This window comes from Scyliorhinus canicula, chromosome 19, assembly GCF_902713615.1.
Source record: "Scyliorhinus canicula chromosome 19, sScyCan1.1, whole genome shotgun sequence".
NCBI classification, from domain to species: domain Eukaryota; kingdom Metazoa; phylum Chordata; class Chondrichthyes; order Carcharhiniformes; family Scyliorhinidae; genus Scyliorhinus; species Scyliorhinus canicula.
The window spans coordinates 29,734,339-29,751,992 of NC_052164.1; the positions used below are offsets into that span (position 1 = coordinate 29,734,339).

The 17,654-nt window shown below is 42.4% G+C and overlaps 1 protein-coding gene across 3 annotated transcripts in view; it reads left to right on the forward strand.

The window, feature by feature from the left end:
- The window catches only part of LOC119954445 (glucocorticoid-induced transcript 1 protein-like), a 72,456-nt gene that overhangs the window by 37,268 nt on the left and 17,534 nt on the right, over positions 1-17,654 (forward strand). For 2 of the 3 annotated variants that reach the window (XM_038779659.1, XM_038779660.1), the window contains exon 3: positions 9,695-9,784. The exons of the other annotated variant lie outside the window; for it this stretch is intronic. In XM_038779659.1, coding sequence (XP_038635587.1) covers positions 9,695-9,784 — 90 coding nt within the window. The remainder of the gene's footprint in view (positions 1-9,694; positions 9,785-17,654) is intronic. 3 annotated transcript variants of the gene reach the window in all.

Consider the following 17,654-nt stretch of genomic DNA (forward strand, 5'->3'; position numbering starts at 1 on the left):
CTCTCCATTTTTGTCTTTTCCGCGCACCTTTTAGTTGGTACATCTTGTTCCTACCTATAGGTTTCAATCTTTGCGCTTCAAGGATTAGTCTAACAATAGCTGATGGTCAAATGTTTGACCAAATTCAGCATTTTGTAGGGAACTTGCCAAATAAGATAAACCACCAACTCCCATTCCAAGATTTTTCTCCTTTTTATTGCTCAAGTCCAATCACTACGTTCTAGACTTCAAAATTGCTATCTCTCTTCTACGTTTCTCCTGCGTTTCCCACATCACCAACTTTTGTTTTAAACGACTGGCTTCCCAAGCCTTGGGTGATAGTGTGCTTCAGTTGGCTTTGTTTCAACTTCCAAGGTTGATCAAAGGAAGACAGATGGATGAGCTGAATGGGGGGAGAAAAATCTATTCACTAGAACTGGATTGGGAGATACATAACAGTTGGGTTTTAAAGCAGGTATTTTGTTATGGATCAGATTTTTCTGTGTTCATTCAAACATATGAGCAAGAAACTAAAGGAAGTATATCTATGTTTTTAATATTGTAGGGTTTCCCCAAGAGCTATATTTTACATTTTAATGTACCGTACCATGCATTTTCCTCATACAAAATGTATTATGGCGTTTGCTACATGGAAACTAGTGACATGTTTTAATTTTAGGAGCTATAAATGTAACTTGTTTTGTCCCAGATTGAAGGAGGGAGACGAATGGGAACAATTTTCAGGATATGACGAGGGGTGAGGTTCTCTGGCCGCCTTGCAGCGTGTTTCTCGACAGCAAGAGGTGACCTGTAGTGGGCTTTTCTGATCATGGCAGGGGTGCGCCATCGGCGGGACCAAAAAATCTCACTGACGTGAATAGACGGAAGGTCTTGCACCAGGATTTTCTTTTCTTTTTACCCCTGCCCCAATCCCAGCTGATGGATTCAAGTGTCTATCACTTTGCTGGGAGGATTTACACGATTGTGACCCAGATTGGATTTGTTGAAGAACCTGGACACTAATGGAATCCTGAAATAATGATAACCCTGCAAGAGGGGAAAGATTAAAAGTACAAATCTCTTCTTTGTAGAATTTTCCAATTTGGGCAAACTTCACTGCATTGAATAATTCTCTCAACCATTCATTTATGTAACCATTTGGGAACTGTTTTCAGGCAGAAGTCCCATTATATGTCTTGAGCTGTAAATTAACTCTAATGACTGCACCTCCATATTCCCTTTCCAAATCTATGGAGCTGTATACCAGTTACAATAGGGTCATAGGATCAGGTAAGCTCTAGACCAACTGGTTAATAGTCTCTTGTGCTTATTTCCTGTATGTGTCCTGAAAAATTGAACAAAGCTATCACACATTGCATTTAATATCACAACTTAAAAACCTTGTTGATTATTATTGTGGCACCATTGTAATATTATATAAAATACAATTCCATGGGCTACCATTTTGTGAGTAGAGTTCCTTTTCAATAAAGAAAATGCTTGACCGGCCATAACTTGAAAAAAATCCTTCATGGAAAAGTGATAGTTTTGACGTGCATGTCATCTGAGATAGTAGTGGCAAATCTACAGCATTTGTTTAAAAATTAAATGTGCATCAAATCAAGTGATAATTGAAACCCTGGAATGTGGATAGAAATGCTGTAAAACACATGGCAATATGGTGATTTATGGTTGACTTTGGGGCAGGTGTACTTAAGTTTACACTAAGCACACTTACCTTCACTCGTATAAACTGGCACTTTAGCACAATCCTGAGGGAATGCTGTGGGAATCACATAATCTTGAGGGAATCGCATCTTTTGCATGAGAAATTCAAGTAAGTGCCTGAAGGTATGGTGGAGTTAGATTCAATCAAGGCTTTCTAAAAGAGTTGGATAATTATCAGAAGGGAATATCCTTGGCCTACAGGAAGGGTGGGGAGTGCGACTACATGAGTTGCTGATGCAGGGACATGATGGACCAAATGATTTGCTTCTGTTGTAACCATTCTGAGATCCCTCCCATCTTTTAGTGTGTTGATCCCAGAATGCTTTTTGAGGAAATGGGAAAGCAAAATTTAACTGAGCAGAAATCAGCCAAGTAATTAACAGGATACATGCATCACTTCCTCGGGGGAGCCCAGGACCCCTGTCAGCTTCCTGGCTCAGGTGAGTTAAAGTTGCAGTTGGAGCCAGATGTTAAAACTAATCAATATGAAGAAGGATTCCAATGACTTCAGGCACAAGTTGTTGTTACTTGCTCAGAGGAGCATGCTAAAATAGGAGAAATTGAGATTCAGGGGAACTGTTTTGGCAGTTAGATCAACTCTTATGTTTTATCTATCTGCATGACTTTTGATCGGCATGTAAGATTTCAATCACCTGTAAAGTGTTTGCTTGCTGCCCTGTAGTTTTCCAGCAAAATACGGTAACTATTTGCATTTAATTGGCCATTACCATTTGTGGATTTGGACTGCGTGTAGCAAATTGCTGAACTTAATTTTGTGCTGACTTGTGAAAATGTGTTACTATTCATTATCAGGGTGTATCGAGAGGTGACTGTTAAATGGCCTACTTTATTTAACCAATGTTGATTTATAAATGTAGGCAAGCTCACATGTTGCCCACATCCTTTTACATTGGGCCTTTTTTTTGTGGTTAGTGTACATTTTGTTTGCTCTTGCATGCAATTCTGGAGCATGAGCCAGAAACCATTGCACTTGTGATATTTAGAATTACAGTCCAAAATGCCAGAGAGAATCTCTTCGCTCCGATTATGGGCAGAAATGCCATTTATCAACTGCGGCAGTTCTGCATTTAGGTTTTGAATTATGAAGGAAGTAGCATTTTCCAATTTCTCGCATATAGGGACAGTTGAGAATGCTCAAACCAGAGATTTAAGTTGAAGTATGGAAAAGCTGCAGATATTTCTACATGCTTTCTTGCGAGCTGAACCTCAGCAGCTGAAATTTAATGTGGGAAAGGAGCTTGGTTTATGCTTTGGGTTTGACGTGGGGTTTTTTGTAATGTTGCCATAGTGCTTCTTGGTTCTAAGTGGCTCGTCTGTGTTTCCTCAATGTTGCAAAATGCAAGAGCAGGTTAGAGAGCTGAGTTTGCTCATCATCATCGGGTGAAGGAAATGTTCCCAACATGCCATACAAGTCATCCTGTCAGGTGGACATCCTCTAGGCACAGGTTCTACTTCAGAGTCACTTAAAGGCTGAGTGCGTTTGAATACAAGGCCTTGTAGCTTTGCAAAGATAATTGCTGCCAGGCGTAGAGTTCATGAAGTTGTTTCAGATTTGTACAAAGTGAACCTTTTTGGGATGCTCTCTGTCCCATAAAATGGGAATCAACCAGCTGGTAAGCTTGACATGCTGATGACAGTAAATTGTATTGGGCATGTAAATCACGACTATTTGCTCTTGGCTGCAAAACGCTCTCAACTGATTATTCTTTCAGATAAATAAAGACTTGTAAATGAACCTTGGCGTGTTATGCTTGGGTTAGCCCTGTTAAAGGCATGTGGGAACATGTGTAACATGGGCACATGCATGATGTGAGACGAGGGAAAAGCTGCTAATAGGCAGATTTGATGTGGACGGACTAGTGTCTGCAAGTGTATTGCAGATTTCAAATGAAATGAAAATCGCTTATTGTCACGAGTAGGCTTCAATGAAGTTACTGTGAAAAGCCCCTAGTCACCACATTCCGGCGCCTGTCCGGGGAGGCTAGTACGGGAATCGAACCGTGCTGCTGGCCTGCTTGGTCTGCTTTAAAAGCCAGCGATTTAGCTGAGTGAGCAAAACCAGCCCCTATTCAGATTTGGCACTGATTTCTCCAGAACGTTTTGTATTGCTGACCTTTACCTTGCATTTGGGTATTTTTCTTGCGAGACTGAGGAAGCAAAAATATGAATACAAAGTTGAGTGCATTTTGGTTTGAAGAATAAAAAATCATATACTGCTCGGCAAAATGTTCCCAAATGGCTTGATGAACAGGAATCTGGAGATGTCCAGATCACTCGTTATGCGGTTAATAAAGCCATTTTTAAATACAAAGCCGTGGGCACATTTCTAAAGAAATAGCATTGAAGAGCAGAGATCTTGTTCAACTTGTATAGATTATTTTTCAGTGGACCAGACTTTGAGTTCTGTAGACAGGCCTGAGGGCTTTGTTTAAAAAAAAAAATAGAAATGAATCCTGCAGTACCTACCCGTGCACCAGCTGGACTGCAGCAGTTCACCACCACCGCCATCTCGAGAGAAACATAGGAACAGGGGTTAGGCCATTCAGCCCTTCGAGCTTCTCTTTCCCCCCCCCCCCCCCCCCCCCCCCCCCAATCCCCAACTCCCCCCATCATTCATTGAGATCATGGCTGATCTGTGGCCTACCTCCACCCCATATCCCTTTAATATATTTGCTTAACAAAGAGCAAATGGGGATGGGCAACTAACGTTGGCCTTGCCAGCGATGCTCCCATTCCATGAAATTAGTTTATTTTTTAAATGGAGGCACTAAATTATGGCAGAACTGAGAAGTGATAATTATTGGTAAAAGATTGAACATGCTTCTCTAGGGGGGAGAAAAACTGAGGAGTGACTTGATATGATTATGAAAAGGTTTGATGTAATAGATCTCAATATTTTACAGTTTCAGCCGAGGCCAGAATGGAGGGCCACAAATGAGTCAGTAAATCCACAGTCAGGAAATTTGGGAGAAACTGTTTTCCCCAGGCAATGGTTAGAATATGGAACTTCTAGCCAGAAAGTGTATTTGTGATGAATAACAAAGATGCATTCAAGGGGAATCTAGAAATTAATGAGTAGAAGGATATATTGATGGATTAGATGAAGAATGGGAGGAAGCTTTTGTAGAGCTGGTTTTGTGCAGTAATAACATTGTATTACTTGGTAATAGCAGGTGGGAAATATATTGACCGTGATTTGTCAGCTCTTTTTTTTTTCCTTTGCTACTTTGGGATAGACTTGTCATTGGCCATGGATGGGGCTATCCATTTTGTGGGAAAGAACGGCCGTGATCCAACGGGCTTGCTGCACCTGAAAAGCAGCTCGCTGTGTGACAGCATGGCCGGTGAAAGCCGGAGACCCCGCTCCCAGGATCGACCCGGCTCACAACACCCCGCAAGATCTAGCGCAATCTCGTGAGATGTTGCGAGCCCACGATGGGCGAGATCATGTTTTAGCAAATCTGCATATTAGAGCGAGGCCATAAACCTCACTAATGTGCAGATTCCCAAGGTACCCGAGGCTTTGGATTCGACCCCTTTTGCCTCAGACCTCGGGCAAGCGTCGGTCAGCACTGGTCCCCACAAACGGGAACCAGACGCAACAACACTCAAGGTCTACCAGGGGATCGGATGCATGCTCTTTGAACAGGTTGGCACCCTGGCAGTGCCACCTGGGTGCCAACCTGGCGCGGTCGAGGTGCAAAGCTGGCAATTGCGCCCGCGATCAGGCCGGGGTTGCCCGACGTGGGTGTTTGGGGAGGGGGGAGGAGAAGAGGAGAGACCCTCCCCTATTTTGTTTGGGTCGGTGGGGAGGGGAGTGAGGGGAGGAGAGAAAGAGGAGGAGGTCGAGGATTGTTTCTGGTGGGGGCTTCTGAGATCACAATGCCGTTTTAAATCTCGCTACAATGGGGAGTTCCGGCGAGCAGAGTTCCCCACTGTACAAAATGGGGCTGTTTGTGGCCTCGGCCATGTGCTCCATTCAGGCCCTTTTGTTGAATAGCCACGCGTTTCTTGGTACAAATTGCCGGGAAACACGCAGCTAAATGCGCTTGCTAGGGGACTAATATTTCTGAATCAAAAGAGAAAATGCTGGAGAATCTCAGCAGGTCTGGCAGCATCTGTAGGGAGAGAAAAGAGAGAGAAAATGAGTGATTACTCTTTGTCAAAGCTAACAGACAGGAATACTGAATACTGTATTTCATTTTCTGAATTTTTCTGGTTTGAATGGAAAAGACCACCATTATTCCGAGAGCCTAATTTGACAGAGAAGGCCTTGTACTGCAGTTAGCTGGCTGCTAAAAATTGCAGTGTCTTGCAGCACCTGTTGTTAACGGATGGAAAACGTGGCCTAATTTCAGTGCCTTGTTTAAATTTGGCTTTTGAAAAGGAGACATTCGTGTGAACTGATTTGCATGCTTTTATTAATGGATTTTTACTTTGATTACACTGAAGTACGTCTTCCAACCTGGCAGTCGTATTGTCATAGTTAGCCACCAATGGCACACTTGGAGTAGTGTATGATTTTTTCCACATTTTTCTGTGGGTTGAGGTTGAACAACATTTTGAGATATGTGCACTACCTCAATTATTTGACCTTGTTTTGTCTTTTGCGGGGTCTGTTGTATTTTCTGGTACCATAATCTTTGACCAAAGTACAAAATGGCATTCTATATTGGAGGGTGCGGGCAAGCTGTTGCACGAATGGAAAAGCATTAAAACTAATCATTCTCGTTGGCTGAGTGTTCCCCCTTTTGGAGAATCTCGTCCTAAGCATTTCCTCCTCCTCCTTCCTGTCTAACACAAGATTTTTTTTTGCATGAGTGGATTTTTTGTTTCAGTCTGAAAGGTAAATAAATAGCATTGTACCACTACCGAATATACTCTAACAAAAGATTATTTAATGACTCTCTCAGCTTTTGTCTTTGCAGGATGAGGTTTGTTGGTGATTTTGGACCTCGACCCCTCTTTCTCTTCTTCCTCCAACACCCCACACACACACACACACACACACACACACACACACACGCGCGCGCATGAGATCTTCAGGTGGAAACTGAAGGAAAGATGAGGTGTACAGTTTTAGTGTAGTGCAGGAAATTTCAGAAAGGAAGTGATTACACCCAGCTTCCCTTCCTCTCACCGCCAACCTTACCAGTGTCTAGATCGTTGGTTAAAAGGGTGTGAAAATTTCCCTTCTTAGTCAAATCCTTACCGTGCAGAAGGAGGCCATTTGAGCCTGCACCGATTCTGCCCTGTCCTATACCTGTAAAACAGTAGGTTTGACTATAAGGATTTACAAACAAATATCAAATATTTCTTGGCAAACGTGATTCATCATGTGAGTAAATTACAGGGGAACATAGGTTTAGAAAATATAATTTTGCTCTAAAGAATTGGGAATTTACTGTAACAGAATTGTGGGCAGTAATGGCATCAATTCAAATCCAATGAATAAAGGGCCAGTGGACAAAATACTGCTGGATTTCCATTACCTGCAGCCTCAACAAGAGTAAAAATATACATTTGACAAAATATAGTTTTGGAAATGTTGCTGAAACCTGAGGTGTCTCAAGATTGTGACTGCATTGAAAAGGCCTTTTGAGAGCTAATACTTGCCAAATCTCGGATGAGTGTTCAAATTTCATCTCCGTTTGAGTTCAGCATTGACAACCGCTCTGAGTGAAGAGGCGGCATTGCCTCTGGCAGCCACTCAATCACTGGCCCATCCGTACCATCACCATACAAATAAAAAGAAAAAACTGCAGATGCTGGAAATCTGAAACAAAAACAGAAGTTGGGATAAACTCCAGTCTGTGTGGAGGGAAGCAGAGTTAACATTGGTCTGCATGACTCATACCAACTTAATGTTAACTCTGTTTCCCTCTCTCTGTCCACAGGTGCTGTCAGACCTGAGTTTTTGCAGCATTTTTTGTTTTTGTTTTCTTTCACCAGGCCAGTAAGTTCCTTGCTGATCTGCATATTTTCTTGGTTCTGGCTGATATCTGCTGTGATCAAACAAGTTGAAACTTAACTCTGTGCTTCTGTCCCTGATAACCAGGTTTTGGAAACTCTGCTTTAAAAGATTAATACCCATAATTTTGTTTGAGTAATTAAACCTTCATCAGAAACACATACATAAATTTTCAACGGATGAAGAAGGTTGTTGGTTATAAACCCTTTACAGCAAGAGACATCCCAATTTGCAGTTTGTTGAATTGTAAGTAGGTCTGTGCCAGAAAGCATGAAATAAACTTCCGTAAATAGAATTCCAGGTTGGTTTTGGTCATCTGCTTTGATACGCTGGGGGTTGGCGTGATTGAAATAGTCTGCAACTGCCAAGTTAAATGGTGTCTCAATCATGTAGGTATATTCTGTACTAGTTTTGGACACTGCCAAGCACCATCCAGGATTTGGTTTACCTTTCAACAGGTGTGTTTTCCATTTATTTCCTATCTTGTTACAAAGTACACGTTGGGAGAGGAAATTGCTATGTAAAGCAAGTCCAAAGTTGCTGCAGCAGCACAATCTCCTCTCTCCCGCTGTCTCATTGCTTCCTCTCTCTCTCTTCCCCCCCCCCCCCCCCCCCCCCCCCAATCAAAAGACTTTAATGATGCGTGCCTTTGTAGAATATTCACTACTGTTTATTTCTAGAGGCCAACAATGCAATGGTTAAAACTTAGAATTCTTTAAACAACTTCTGAATGCTTTAACGAAAATTTTGTTTGCCCACCCAACCTTTTGAAGATGCCTAATTTGTATGGATAACCTGTATTCATGCACATTATTTTGAATAAGAAAACAGGATAGGTTTATGTGTGCCTACCTTTTTATGTGAATGTTTATAATCTGTGTTTCACATTGCTTGCATACTAGGTTTTGACTTAAAATTGCTGCATTTTTTTTAGTGAGGTTCTTGAGCCATTTGTAGCATGAATTGAAACACAATAAAGTTTTACATTTATTTTTGATTAAAAGTGGTGCCCATTTGCCCAACCAGTTTGAGGAATAAGGGTAGTGTATAATGGTCAGCATTCTGTGGGGATTTGCACTTGAAACTGTTAATTAGAAATCTAAGAAACCAGGCACGCTCGACAAAATCTAGAGACATGTGAAAAAAGCCAGGCTAACCCTGATCAATAGATTGTTTAGTAATTTAATGTTCATCTTGAGTCCTGGCCAGTGTTTGAATCAATCACTGTCTTAAGTTTACAAATTACAGATTTTCTTCTTTTCTCACAAAATTTGTTACTGTAATCATGTCAGCATGGCTATTGTGACCAGAACATTATGGGCAAATTACAAATCCTGCAACAGATGTGGAGTATAGAAGTGAACAGAATCCATTTTGGAATGTTGCACACTGCCAAATTACTCGCCCTATTCAGGTTCCAACCCCCTCCCCAAAATCAGGGCAACTATGTTTTAAATGAAGATGCAGATCACATTTCCTTGGACATGGCACATGAACCATGCCTAGAAATTCCCAAATCAGGATATTGTGTCCAGAGCTTCAGTTTCTTCAGGTGTACATAGGAGTTACTTCAGCCCCTGTGTCTACCATTGTAAGAAGTCCATAGACATACTTTTTTCTGATGGTTGTGTGGGGCAATAATAACCACGTCCAAAATATAACCTTCCAAACCCCATTATTTTGTTTCTGTTTTGAGACTGCAAGTGACTAGTTTAGCAGTGGCAAAGCTGAGTTAGAAGTATTGCTTTTGTGCTGTAACTTTTGTACTACAGAACATAACGGGAATATCTTACCTTGAATAAAAGTACCCTATGGAATTTTATGCAGCTTAAATGTCTAGGAGAAAAGATGTGCTCAGAACAGCTTTAGTTTGGTCTGGCAGAACGCTGTGATTAGAAACAAATTGGCCTTGTATTTATTTGTTAAATGCTATTTTTGTTCCATTTCAAGCAGCAGGCAGAGTATTTTAATCAAAGGGTTTCTTCGTGCTTTCAGACTCCTAGCACCTGGCATGAGATAGGCCTGAAGAGGAAAAACTCTCACAAACGCTCTGCATCGTGGGGCAGTGCAGATCAGCTGAAAGAGGTGAGACTAGAATTGATGTTGCTGTGGCTCTGAGATTGTTGCCACCCAGGTTTAATGTTTATCATCTGCCTGTACATACTGAAATACTACACTAAATGAACGTATCAGCTCACATATTAGGAATAGGTTGGGAAAATTGTCATGGAGAGGTTACAGTTATTTGGAGAGACTAGAGTAGTGGAATTGTTTTGAGCATACAGTTCAACAAAGTATAATGCCTTAACGTCAAGTGTTCCAAGACAGTTCACAGGAGCATGATAAAACAACGTATAATTGCTCCACCTTACTCCTTAATACCCAACTCTTGGACCAAGCTTTTGTGGCTGGGTGACCCATTTTGTTTTACAATGCTCTTGTGAACTATTTGCAGACATTTCATTATGATAAGCTGTCATAGCATGACACGCAATGAGTTAATTAGTCAGATGACCTAAAGCTTGGTCAAACTTTATGAAGTGTCTTAAAGGAGGTGGATAGGCAAAAGCGTGAAGGAGCATATTCCAGAGCGTGGGGCCTAAGCAAAAGAAAGCATGGCCAATTACGGTAGTGCAATTATAATATGGACAGAATTAGAGGAATGCCAATATCTCTGAAGCTTTTTGGGCCAGAGATTAGAGATGGGGACGGGCATTAAACAAAGACAAGCATTTTAAAGTCAAATGTTTCTTGACTGGGAGCCAATGTTGTTCAGTGAACAAAAAAAGTGATAGTGGAATGGACTCTGCAAGTTAAGACATGGGCAGCAGAGGTTTGGGTGACCTCTGGTTTTTGGAGGATAAAGTGTGGGAGACCAGCCAGGCGTGCAGTGGAAGTGTCAGGTCTAGAGGTAACATAAAGGTATGACATAAAGGTTTCAAGTAGCAGATGAACAGAGATGGAATGGGCATTCTTGGTAATGGCGCAGGTATGTGGTTGGAACTCTTCCCAAGGGGTTGGGGGTGGAAATTGTATAATAGGTGGTTAAAATGGAGGGCTTTGATGGAGTAAATAGTAATTCATAGAATTCACAGTGCTGAAAGAGACCATTCGGCCCATCAAGTCTGCACTGGCCCTTACAAAGAGCACCCTACGCTATCCCCATAACCCAGTTACCCCCACTTAACATTTTTTGGACACTAAGAGCAATTTAGCATGGCCCATTCACCTAACCTGCATATCTTTGGACTGTGGGAGGAAACCGGAGCACCCGGAGGAAACCCACGCAGACACGAGGAGAACGTGCAGACTCCGCACAGACAGTGACCCAGCCGGGAATCGAACCTGGGACCCTGGAGCTGAGAAGCAACTGTGCTCACCACTATGCTACCGTGCTACCCACAATATAACTGTTTATATTGGAAGGACGGTCAGTAAACCGGGGAGACACAGGTACTAGGCAATAGAACCAGAGGGTTAGTAAGAATTTATTTTTCAACCCTTTGAGTTATGATCTGAAAATTCACTGTCTGAAAGGGGGGGGGTAGAGGTAAATTAAATAACTTTCAAAAAGGGCATTGAATAAATATTTGAAAATAAACATTTGCTGGGCTATAGCGAAATAGCAAGAGAATGGGGCTAGTTGAGTAGATGTTTGAAAGAGCCAGTACAAGCAGGATTGAATGGCTTTGTGCTGTATGATTCTGTGAAATAGCTGTGACTACAATCTGAATCTAACCTTTGCAAAAGGTTATTGTATTTGTGTTGTGCAGCGTTCAGTTTGTTTTCTGGCTTTGAGGGGCACAAGGTACTCGTTTTCATTCTTGTGTATTAGAAATTAGTGACCCTGAGCATTAAATGTTCTCAGTTGCAAGTCAACTTTGTGACACTGTGCCTTGTTGATGATGGGTCATATGTTTGAACCGTGGTTAATCTGTGTACTGGGGTACATGATTGCACTTGGGAGGAAGTAAGTCCTTCCAATTTCTTGCTGGATCAAATAATCCCTGCTGGCTGTGTGAGGCCCGAAATAGTTTCCCTGCAATGTGGTCTATTAATACATCGTCCCCAATATGACTTGCAATTCTGTGGATGAGGACTTGGAACTTTTGTTTTTTTTTACGTGGCCCTGAGTCAAAAGGGCAACTTGCAAAATTGGTCAACCAAAATAGGCCATGTCTGAGTTATTTTGGAAACTACAGCCAATGTTCCTGCCCGTTGCTTATTGCTTTACTTAACAATTGCTTGATCTGGGCATTTTGAATGACCTTGGATTAAAAATCCCTCCAGTGCTTAGAGCAGTACAGCAATGTGATTTCACGCAACTGCATGGGACTGATAATAAAGCATTAAATACTTTTTGGCAAGTCTCTTTTTATACCAGAAATCTATTAAACAAATGGGTACAGTTCAGTAGCATGGCTAGTCTGTTTCACAGAACTATGTAGAATAATGTTCCTTGCAACAGCAGGGGCAATGCACCCAATTTGTTTTATGGGCAACTTTGGCTAGCATTTAATTGGTTATTACCATCTGTCTTGGTTCAATGACTGAAATCTTCGAAGGCCGTGAAATCTGTTGTGTAATGACTATTTTATCACCTCCACTCCAAAAATATTTCCAGTGGGAGTCTGTTAACTGCAGCAATTAGGACTGTGGGTTGCTCTGACAGATATCTGTATTGTGGCTGCTTCCATGTAGCGTGTTGAGCAATGAATGCCAGGTTTTTTTTTCTCCCTTTCTCTTGAGATTAATGTGACGCTTCACATATTTGTGAGACTATGAATTGATTTTTAAAACTGCTTCCAAGGAAATCCAGGGAGTTGAACTATAATTATCTGTTTCCAAAGCAAGCTCAGTTGAACATTGACTGCACTTCTCAGCATTTCATTATAGTGAAGTACTTTGATATTTGAAAGATATAAGGAGGTACTATACAAATGCAATTTATTTATTTCTGGCTGCCTAGAGCACTTTTGTCAAGTGGTCATAAGGCACTTCTCCAGTGGAGGAGATGGATATGACTGCGTATGCATACATTAATGCCTGAACATGGAGGAGACATGTGATGTAATGGAATGATGGTAGGTCTGGGATTTTGTGGGAGAAAATGTTTTTGGGAAAGTGAGGCAAATTAATTGGATTGATTTAAAATATATATACATAGATTTCTGTTTAAAAATCAAATCTTGTTGTGATCAACTGGAAACCTCTGGCAGTCCTCTCATCCGTTTCATCACACATACAAACCACGGTCTCAACATTGCTGACACAGAAAGAACTCCAAGTGGACCAAAACTTTTGTATAAAATCCAAAGTTGTACATACTCATTGGAGAAGCAATCGCAAGGACAGCCAGCAGGATGTGCGCTAATTGTTTGTGGGGAAAAATAGTTGGTTGTACACAAATCAAGACATTCCATAGTTATTCACCTTGAGCTCAGTGTTAGCATCCTCACCCGAGTCAACAAGTCATAGGCTGAAACTTTTTTCCCCCCCATTCTTTCATGGAATGTGAGCATCGCTGGCAAGACCAGCATTGGTTAATCATCCCTAATTTTCCTTGAAGGTGGTGGCTCCAGAGACTTGGAACACATTGTTTGGACTGATACTTCACAGCTGTACTGAGGGCGTACTTCACTATGAGAGATCCCACGTTTCAGCTGAGACATTAAACCAGGCCTGTGTGTCCCTTCTGGTAAATGTAAAAATAGCACTATTTGTTGATGAGCAGGGGAGTTCTCATGGTGTTATGGTCATAATTTTAATTCTGGGAAAGATCGCTCACTGATATCTGGCCACTTAATTGGCTACAGTTTTTTGGTCATCTCCTTTCCCTACACTACATCAGCAGCTACCCTTAAAATACTTCACTGGCTTTAAAGCTCTTGAAGATTTTCTGAAATTAGATAAGTTACTGCATAAATGCAATTTGTTCATAGAAGCAGCCAAATGCATCTCGCTGTATTTCTGACTTTCAACAGATGACAAAATATACCTGAGGGCATTGTTATTGATGTCATGGGTTCTTGGAAAGCACTCAAACCATTCCTGGTAACAGAAATGCATAGGATATTGTTCCAGCCTAGACCTGCCTTGCGCTGCCGTCCTGGTGGGTGGTGTTCTCATGTGTAATGGTGGTACCCATGTCGACGTCTTGCAGAGATTGCCATGCCAGGATTGTATGGTGTCGTGGTCGCTCTTCTGAAGGCTGGGTAGTTTGCTGCAAACAATGGTTTGTTTGAGGTTGCTTCAAAACAGCGACCACGGCACCACGCAACCCTGCCATGGCAATCTCTGCAAGACGTGCCAGATTATCGACATGGATACCACAATTAGATGTGAGAACACCACCCACCAGGTACGTGGTACATACGTATGCGACTCGGCCAACGTTGTCTACCTCATACGCTGCAGGAAAGGATGTCCCGAAGCGTGGTACATTGGCAAGACCATGCAGACGCTGCGACAACAGATTAATGGACATTGCGCAACAATCGGCAGGCAGGAATGATCTTTTCCAGCCGGGGAGCACTTCAGCAGTCTCCGGGTAAGCGTTCTCCAAGGCGGCCTTCAGGACGCGTGACAACGCAGAATCGCCGAACAGAACCTTGTAGCCAAGTTCCGCACACATGAGTACGACCTCAACCGGGACCTTGGATTCATGTCACATTACATTCACCCTCCCCCCATATATATGTTTCTGGAACCTACCTCTTCATTCACCTGAGGAAGGCGCAGTGTTCCAAAAGCCAGTGACTTGAAACAAACCTGTTGGACTTTAGCCTGGTGTTGTAAGACTTCTTACAGTGAAAACAAGATACAGACTTCTACTTGTGCAAAAATCAAAATTGAGGACAGTGTTCATGGTCTGAAGTTGTTGAACTCCATATTTAGTCCAAAAGGCTGGAAAGTGCCCAAATAGATGGTGAGGTGCTGTCCCTCAAGCTTGTGTTGGACTTTGCTGGAACATTGCGGCTGAATAAGGACAAATATGTCAGGATTGTAACACCCGCCCTTTTTTTTCTCCCCTCGCCTCTCTGTCCAAGGCACCCTTTCCAGGTGATGCAGAGCTTTACTTGTACTTTCAATTTAATATGCTGTATTCACTGCTCACAATGTGGTCTCCACATGGGGAGACCAGTTGCAGACTGGGTGACGAGTTGCAGACTGGGTGACTACTTTGCGGATTCACTCAATCTGCAAGCATGACCCCAACCTTTCAGATGCTGCCATTTTAATTCGCCACTTTGCTCTCGTGCTCCCATTTCTGCCCTCTGCCTGCTACAATGTTCCAGTGAAACCCAATTCAAGCTTTAAGAACAGCACCTCATTTTCTGATTGTGCACTTTACAGCCCTCTGGCCTCCATATTCAGTTCAAAAACTTTAGACTACAAAATCTGCCCTAATTTCCTTTTGGCAAGTGCCAATCTATCTTCTTTTATGATTTTACTTTCAGAATAAACTGTCCTTTTACTCTGCCATTAACGCTGCACCAATGCCTTGTTTCTTTACTACACCCATTATCACTCCCTTTGCCTTTTGTTCCGTGATATCTTTGTCACCTAATGTCTCCATAACCTAACATTGACTTTCCCTTTTTGTTCTTTCTGACCGTCCCAACCGCCGTTTCAACAGCATAAAACCCATCACATTTTCTCTCTTCAGTTCCGACTCCGATCATGTTATATTTGACACAAAACCTTTGCTCTGTTTCTCTCTCCATATATACTTCACACTGCTGAGGTTTTCCAGCGCTTTGTTTTTATTATGGAGTTCCTTGCTTCACTTTTGCTGTGCTGTTATAATCCAAGCCTAGGGCTACCTAGCCATTCTTCTGTAAGGTATCTTTTTAAATGCTGGTGTGATGATATGCCTGTGCAGAGTTGTGCAAATAGTTAGTAATGCAACCTCCAACCAGCTGTTGGCGATAGAGATCTATCACGTGACTCCAGACACCGGGCAGTTGGTAGCAAGACACAGAAGAAGACAGTTGCACTTAGAGTAGCTCCAGGAGAAATATACTGAATTCATTTAGGTGGATTGGCCATGCTAAATTGCCCGTAGTGTCCTAATAAAAGTAAGGTTAAGTGGGGGGGGGGGTTGTTGGGTTACAGGTATAGGGTGGATACGTGGGTTTGAGTAGGGTGATCATGGCTCTGCACAACATTGAGGGCCGAAGGGCCTGTTCTGTGCTGTACTGTTCTATGTTCTATTTAGTTGCCATCATCTGTATAGCAGTTCCTTAGTTATCTTTTCCACGTGTTTATTAATAAATCACCTTTACAGTTAATCAACTATATGTTCTATGTACATAATTTCAACGGTTACATCACAGAACACCATATGGTACCAGGAGTATGGAACACTTAAAAGGTAACAACGGAGAAGACTGGGTGAAATATGCCGAAGAATCTTCGCTTTTCGTTCTTCCGCTGACCTGGTGAACTATGGCCATCTGGACTCAATGCAACAAACTACTGTGAAGTTAGAGATGGAAGATTTGAAGACACTTCACCAGTTTCAAGAATCAAGTAATGCAGATGAAAATTGGAGTGTGTTCGAGCAGCAATTTAGACTCTGGGCTGGATTCTCTGCCCTGCCGTGCCACATTTCTGTTTCACACCGCCGGCGGGAGGTTCTATTACGCCGGCTGGTCAATAGGGTTTCCCATTGTGGGACAACCCCAAGTAGTCAGGAAACCCCTGGGCTGCTGGCAAAATGGAGTATCCCACCGGCGGAGAATCCAGCCCTCTATGTTGAAGATCCTTGGCAACCTGACGAAATGCGTATTGCGTTGCTGCTCACTGTAGTGGGTCCTCAAGCAATAGAACAATACAATTCGCGAAGAGGAAAGCAAGAGCTACAATGAGGTGATAAAGTACTTTGATTGGCATTGCTCTCTGGAAAAAAAAAAAAAAACATTTGAACGATACATATTTTGTACGCTTACCAAAAAAGCAGGCAAATCTTTAGATAGCATTGTAACCGACTTGTAGCAGAAGGCGCAGTGGTGCAATTTTAGTACTCTTTAAGTCATCGATCTGACACCAGATGTTGTTTGGGATATCGAATGATAAAATACGTGCGAGATTATTGCAGGAAGACGGGCCTAGATTAGAAGACGCTATCATGATCTGCCATTCGAGTGAGCTGGCTGCTCAGCAGATCAGTACGCTCAACCACAAAACATTTGGCTCCAATCTAGATGAAGACTCCAGCGCCATCAGCACTGACGCAGTTCAATACAAATAGTGGTCAGGGCAGCACGGTGGCGCAGTGGGTTAGCCCTGCTGCCTCACGGCGCCGAGGTCCCAGGTTCGATCCCGGCTCTGGGTCACTGTCCGTGTGGAGTTTGCACGTTCTCCCCGTGTTTGCGTGGGTTTCAACCCCACAACCCAAAGATGTGCAGGTTGGACGGATTGGCCATGCTAAATTGCCCCTTAATTGGAAAAAGTTAATTGGGTGCTCTAAATTTATTTATTTTTTAAAATCGTGGTCTCTGAGCAGGCGGTCATTTTATCGGGTCCACCATTTTGTGCCTGCGATGCAGCCATTGTCATGGGCCACAGCAATATCCAGCATTTGGGAAAGTATGTTCCAAGTGTGGCCGTACAAATCATTTTGCCAAGCATCATTTTGCCAAGCAATGTTTTTCGCATCCTGCAGTTGATGAGATGTTCCTTGCAGAACAGTTTTCCATTAATATGATTTATTATTATTATTTCACCAAGGACACTCTGAAAAGTGAAGAAGTCTTACTGACCAGTTGAGACAATAGTGATAATGAAACTGATACCATCGAAGGCAGATGGACAATTCCAGAGATGCTGAAGAACACATTGATAAAATGCAAGCTCGACACGAGAGCGAGGGCCAACCTCAGTCTGTCAATCAAATGAGACTACTGATTGACTACAGTGGAAGGAGATTGAGACGCAGGGTGTATGTGAA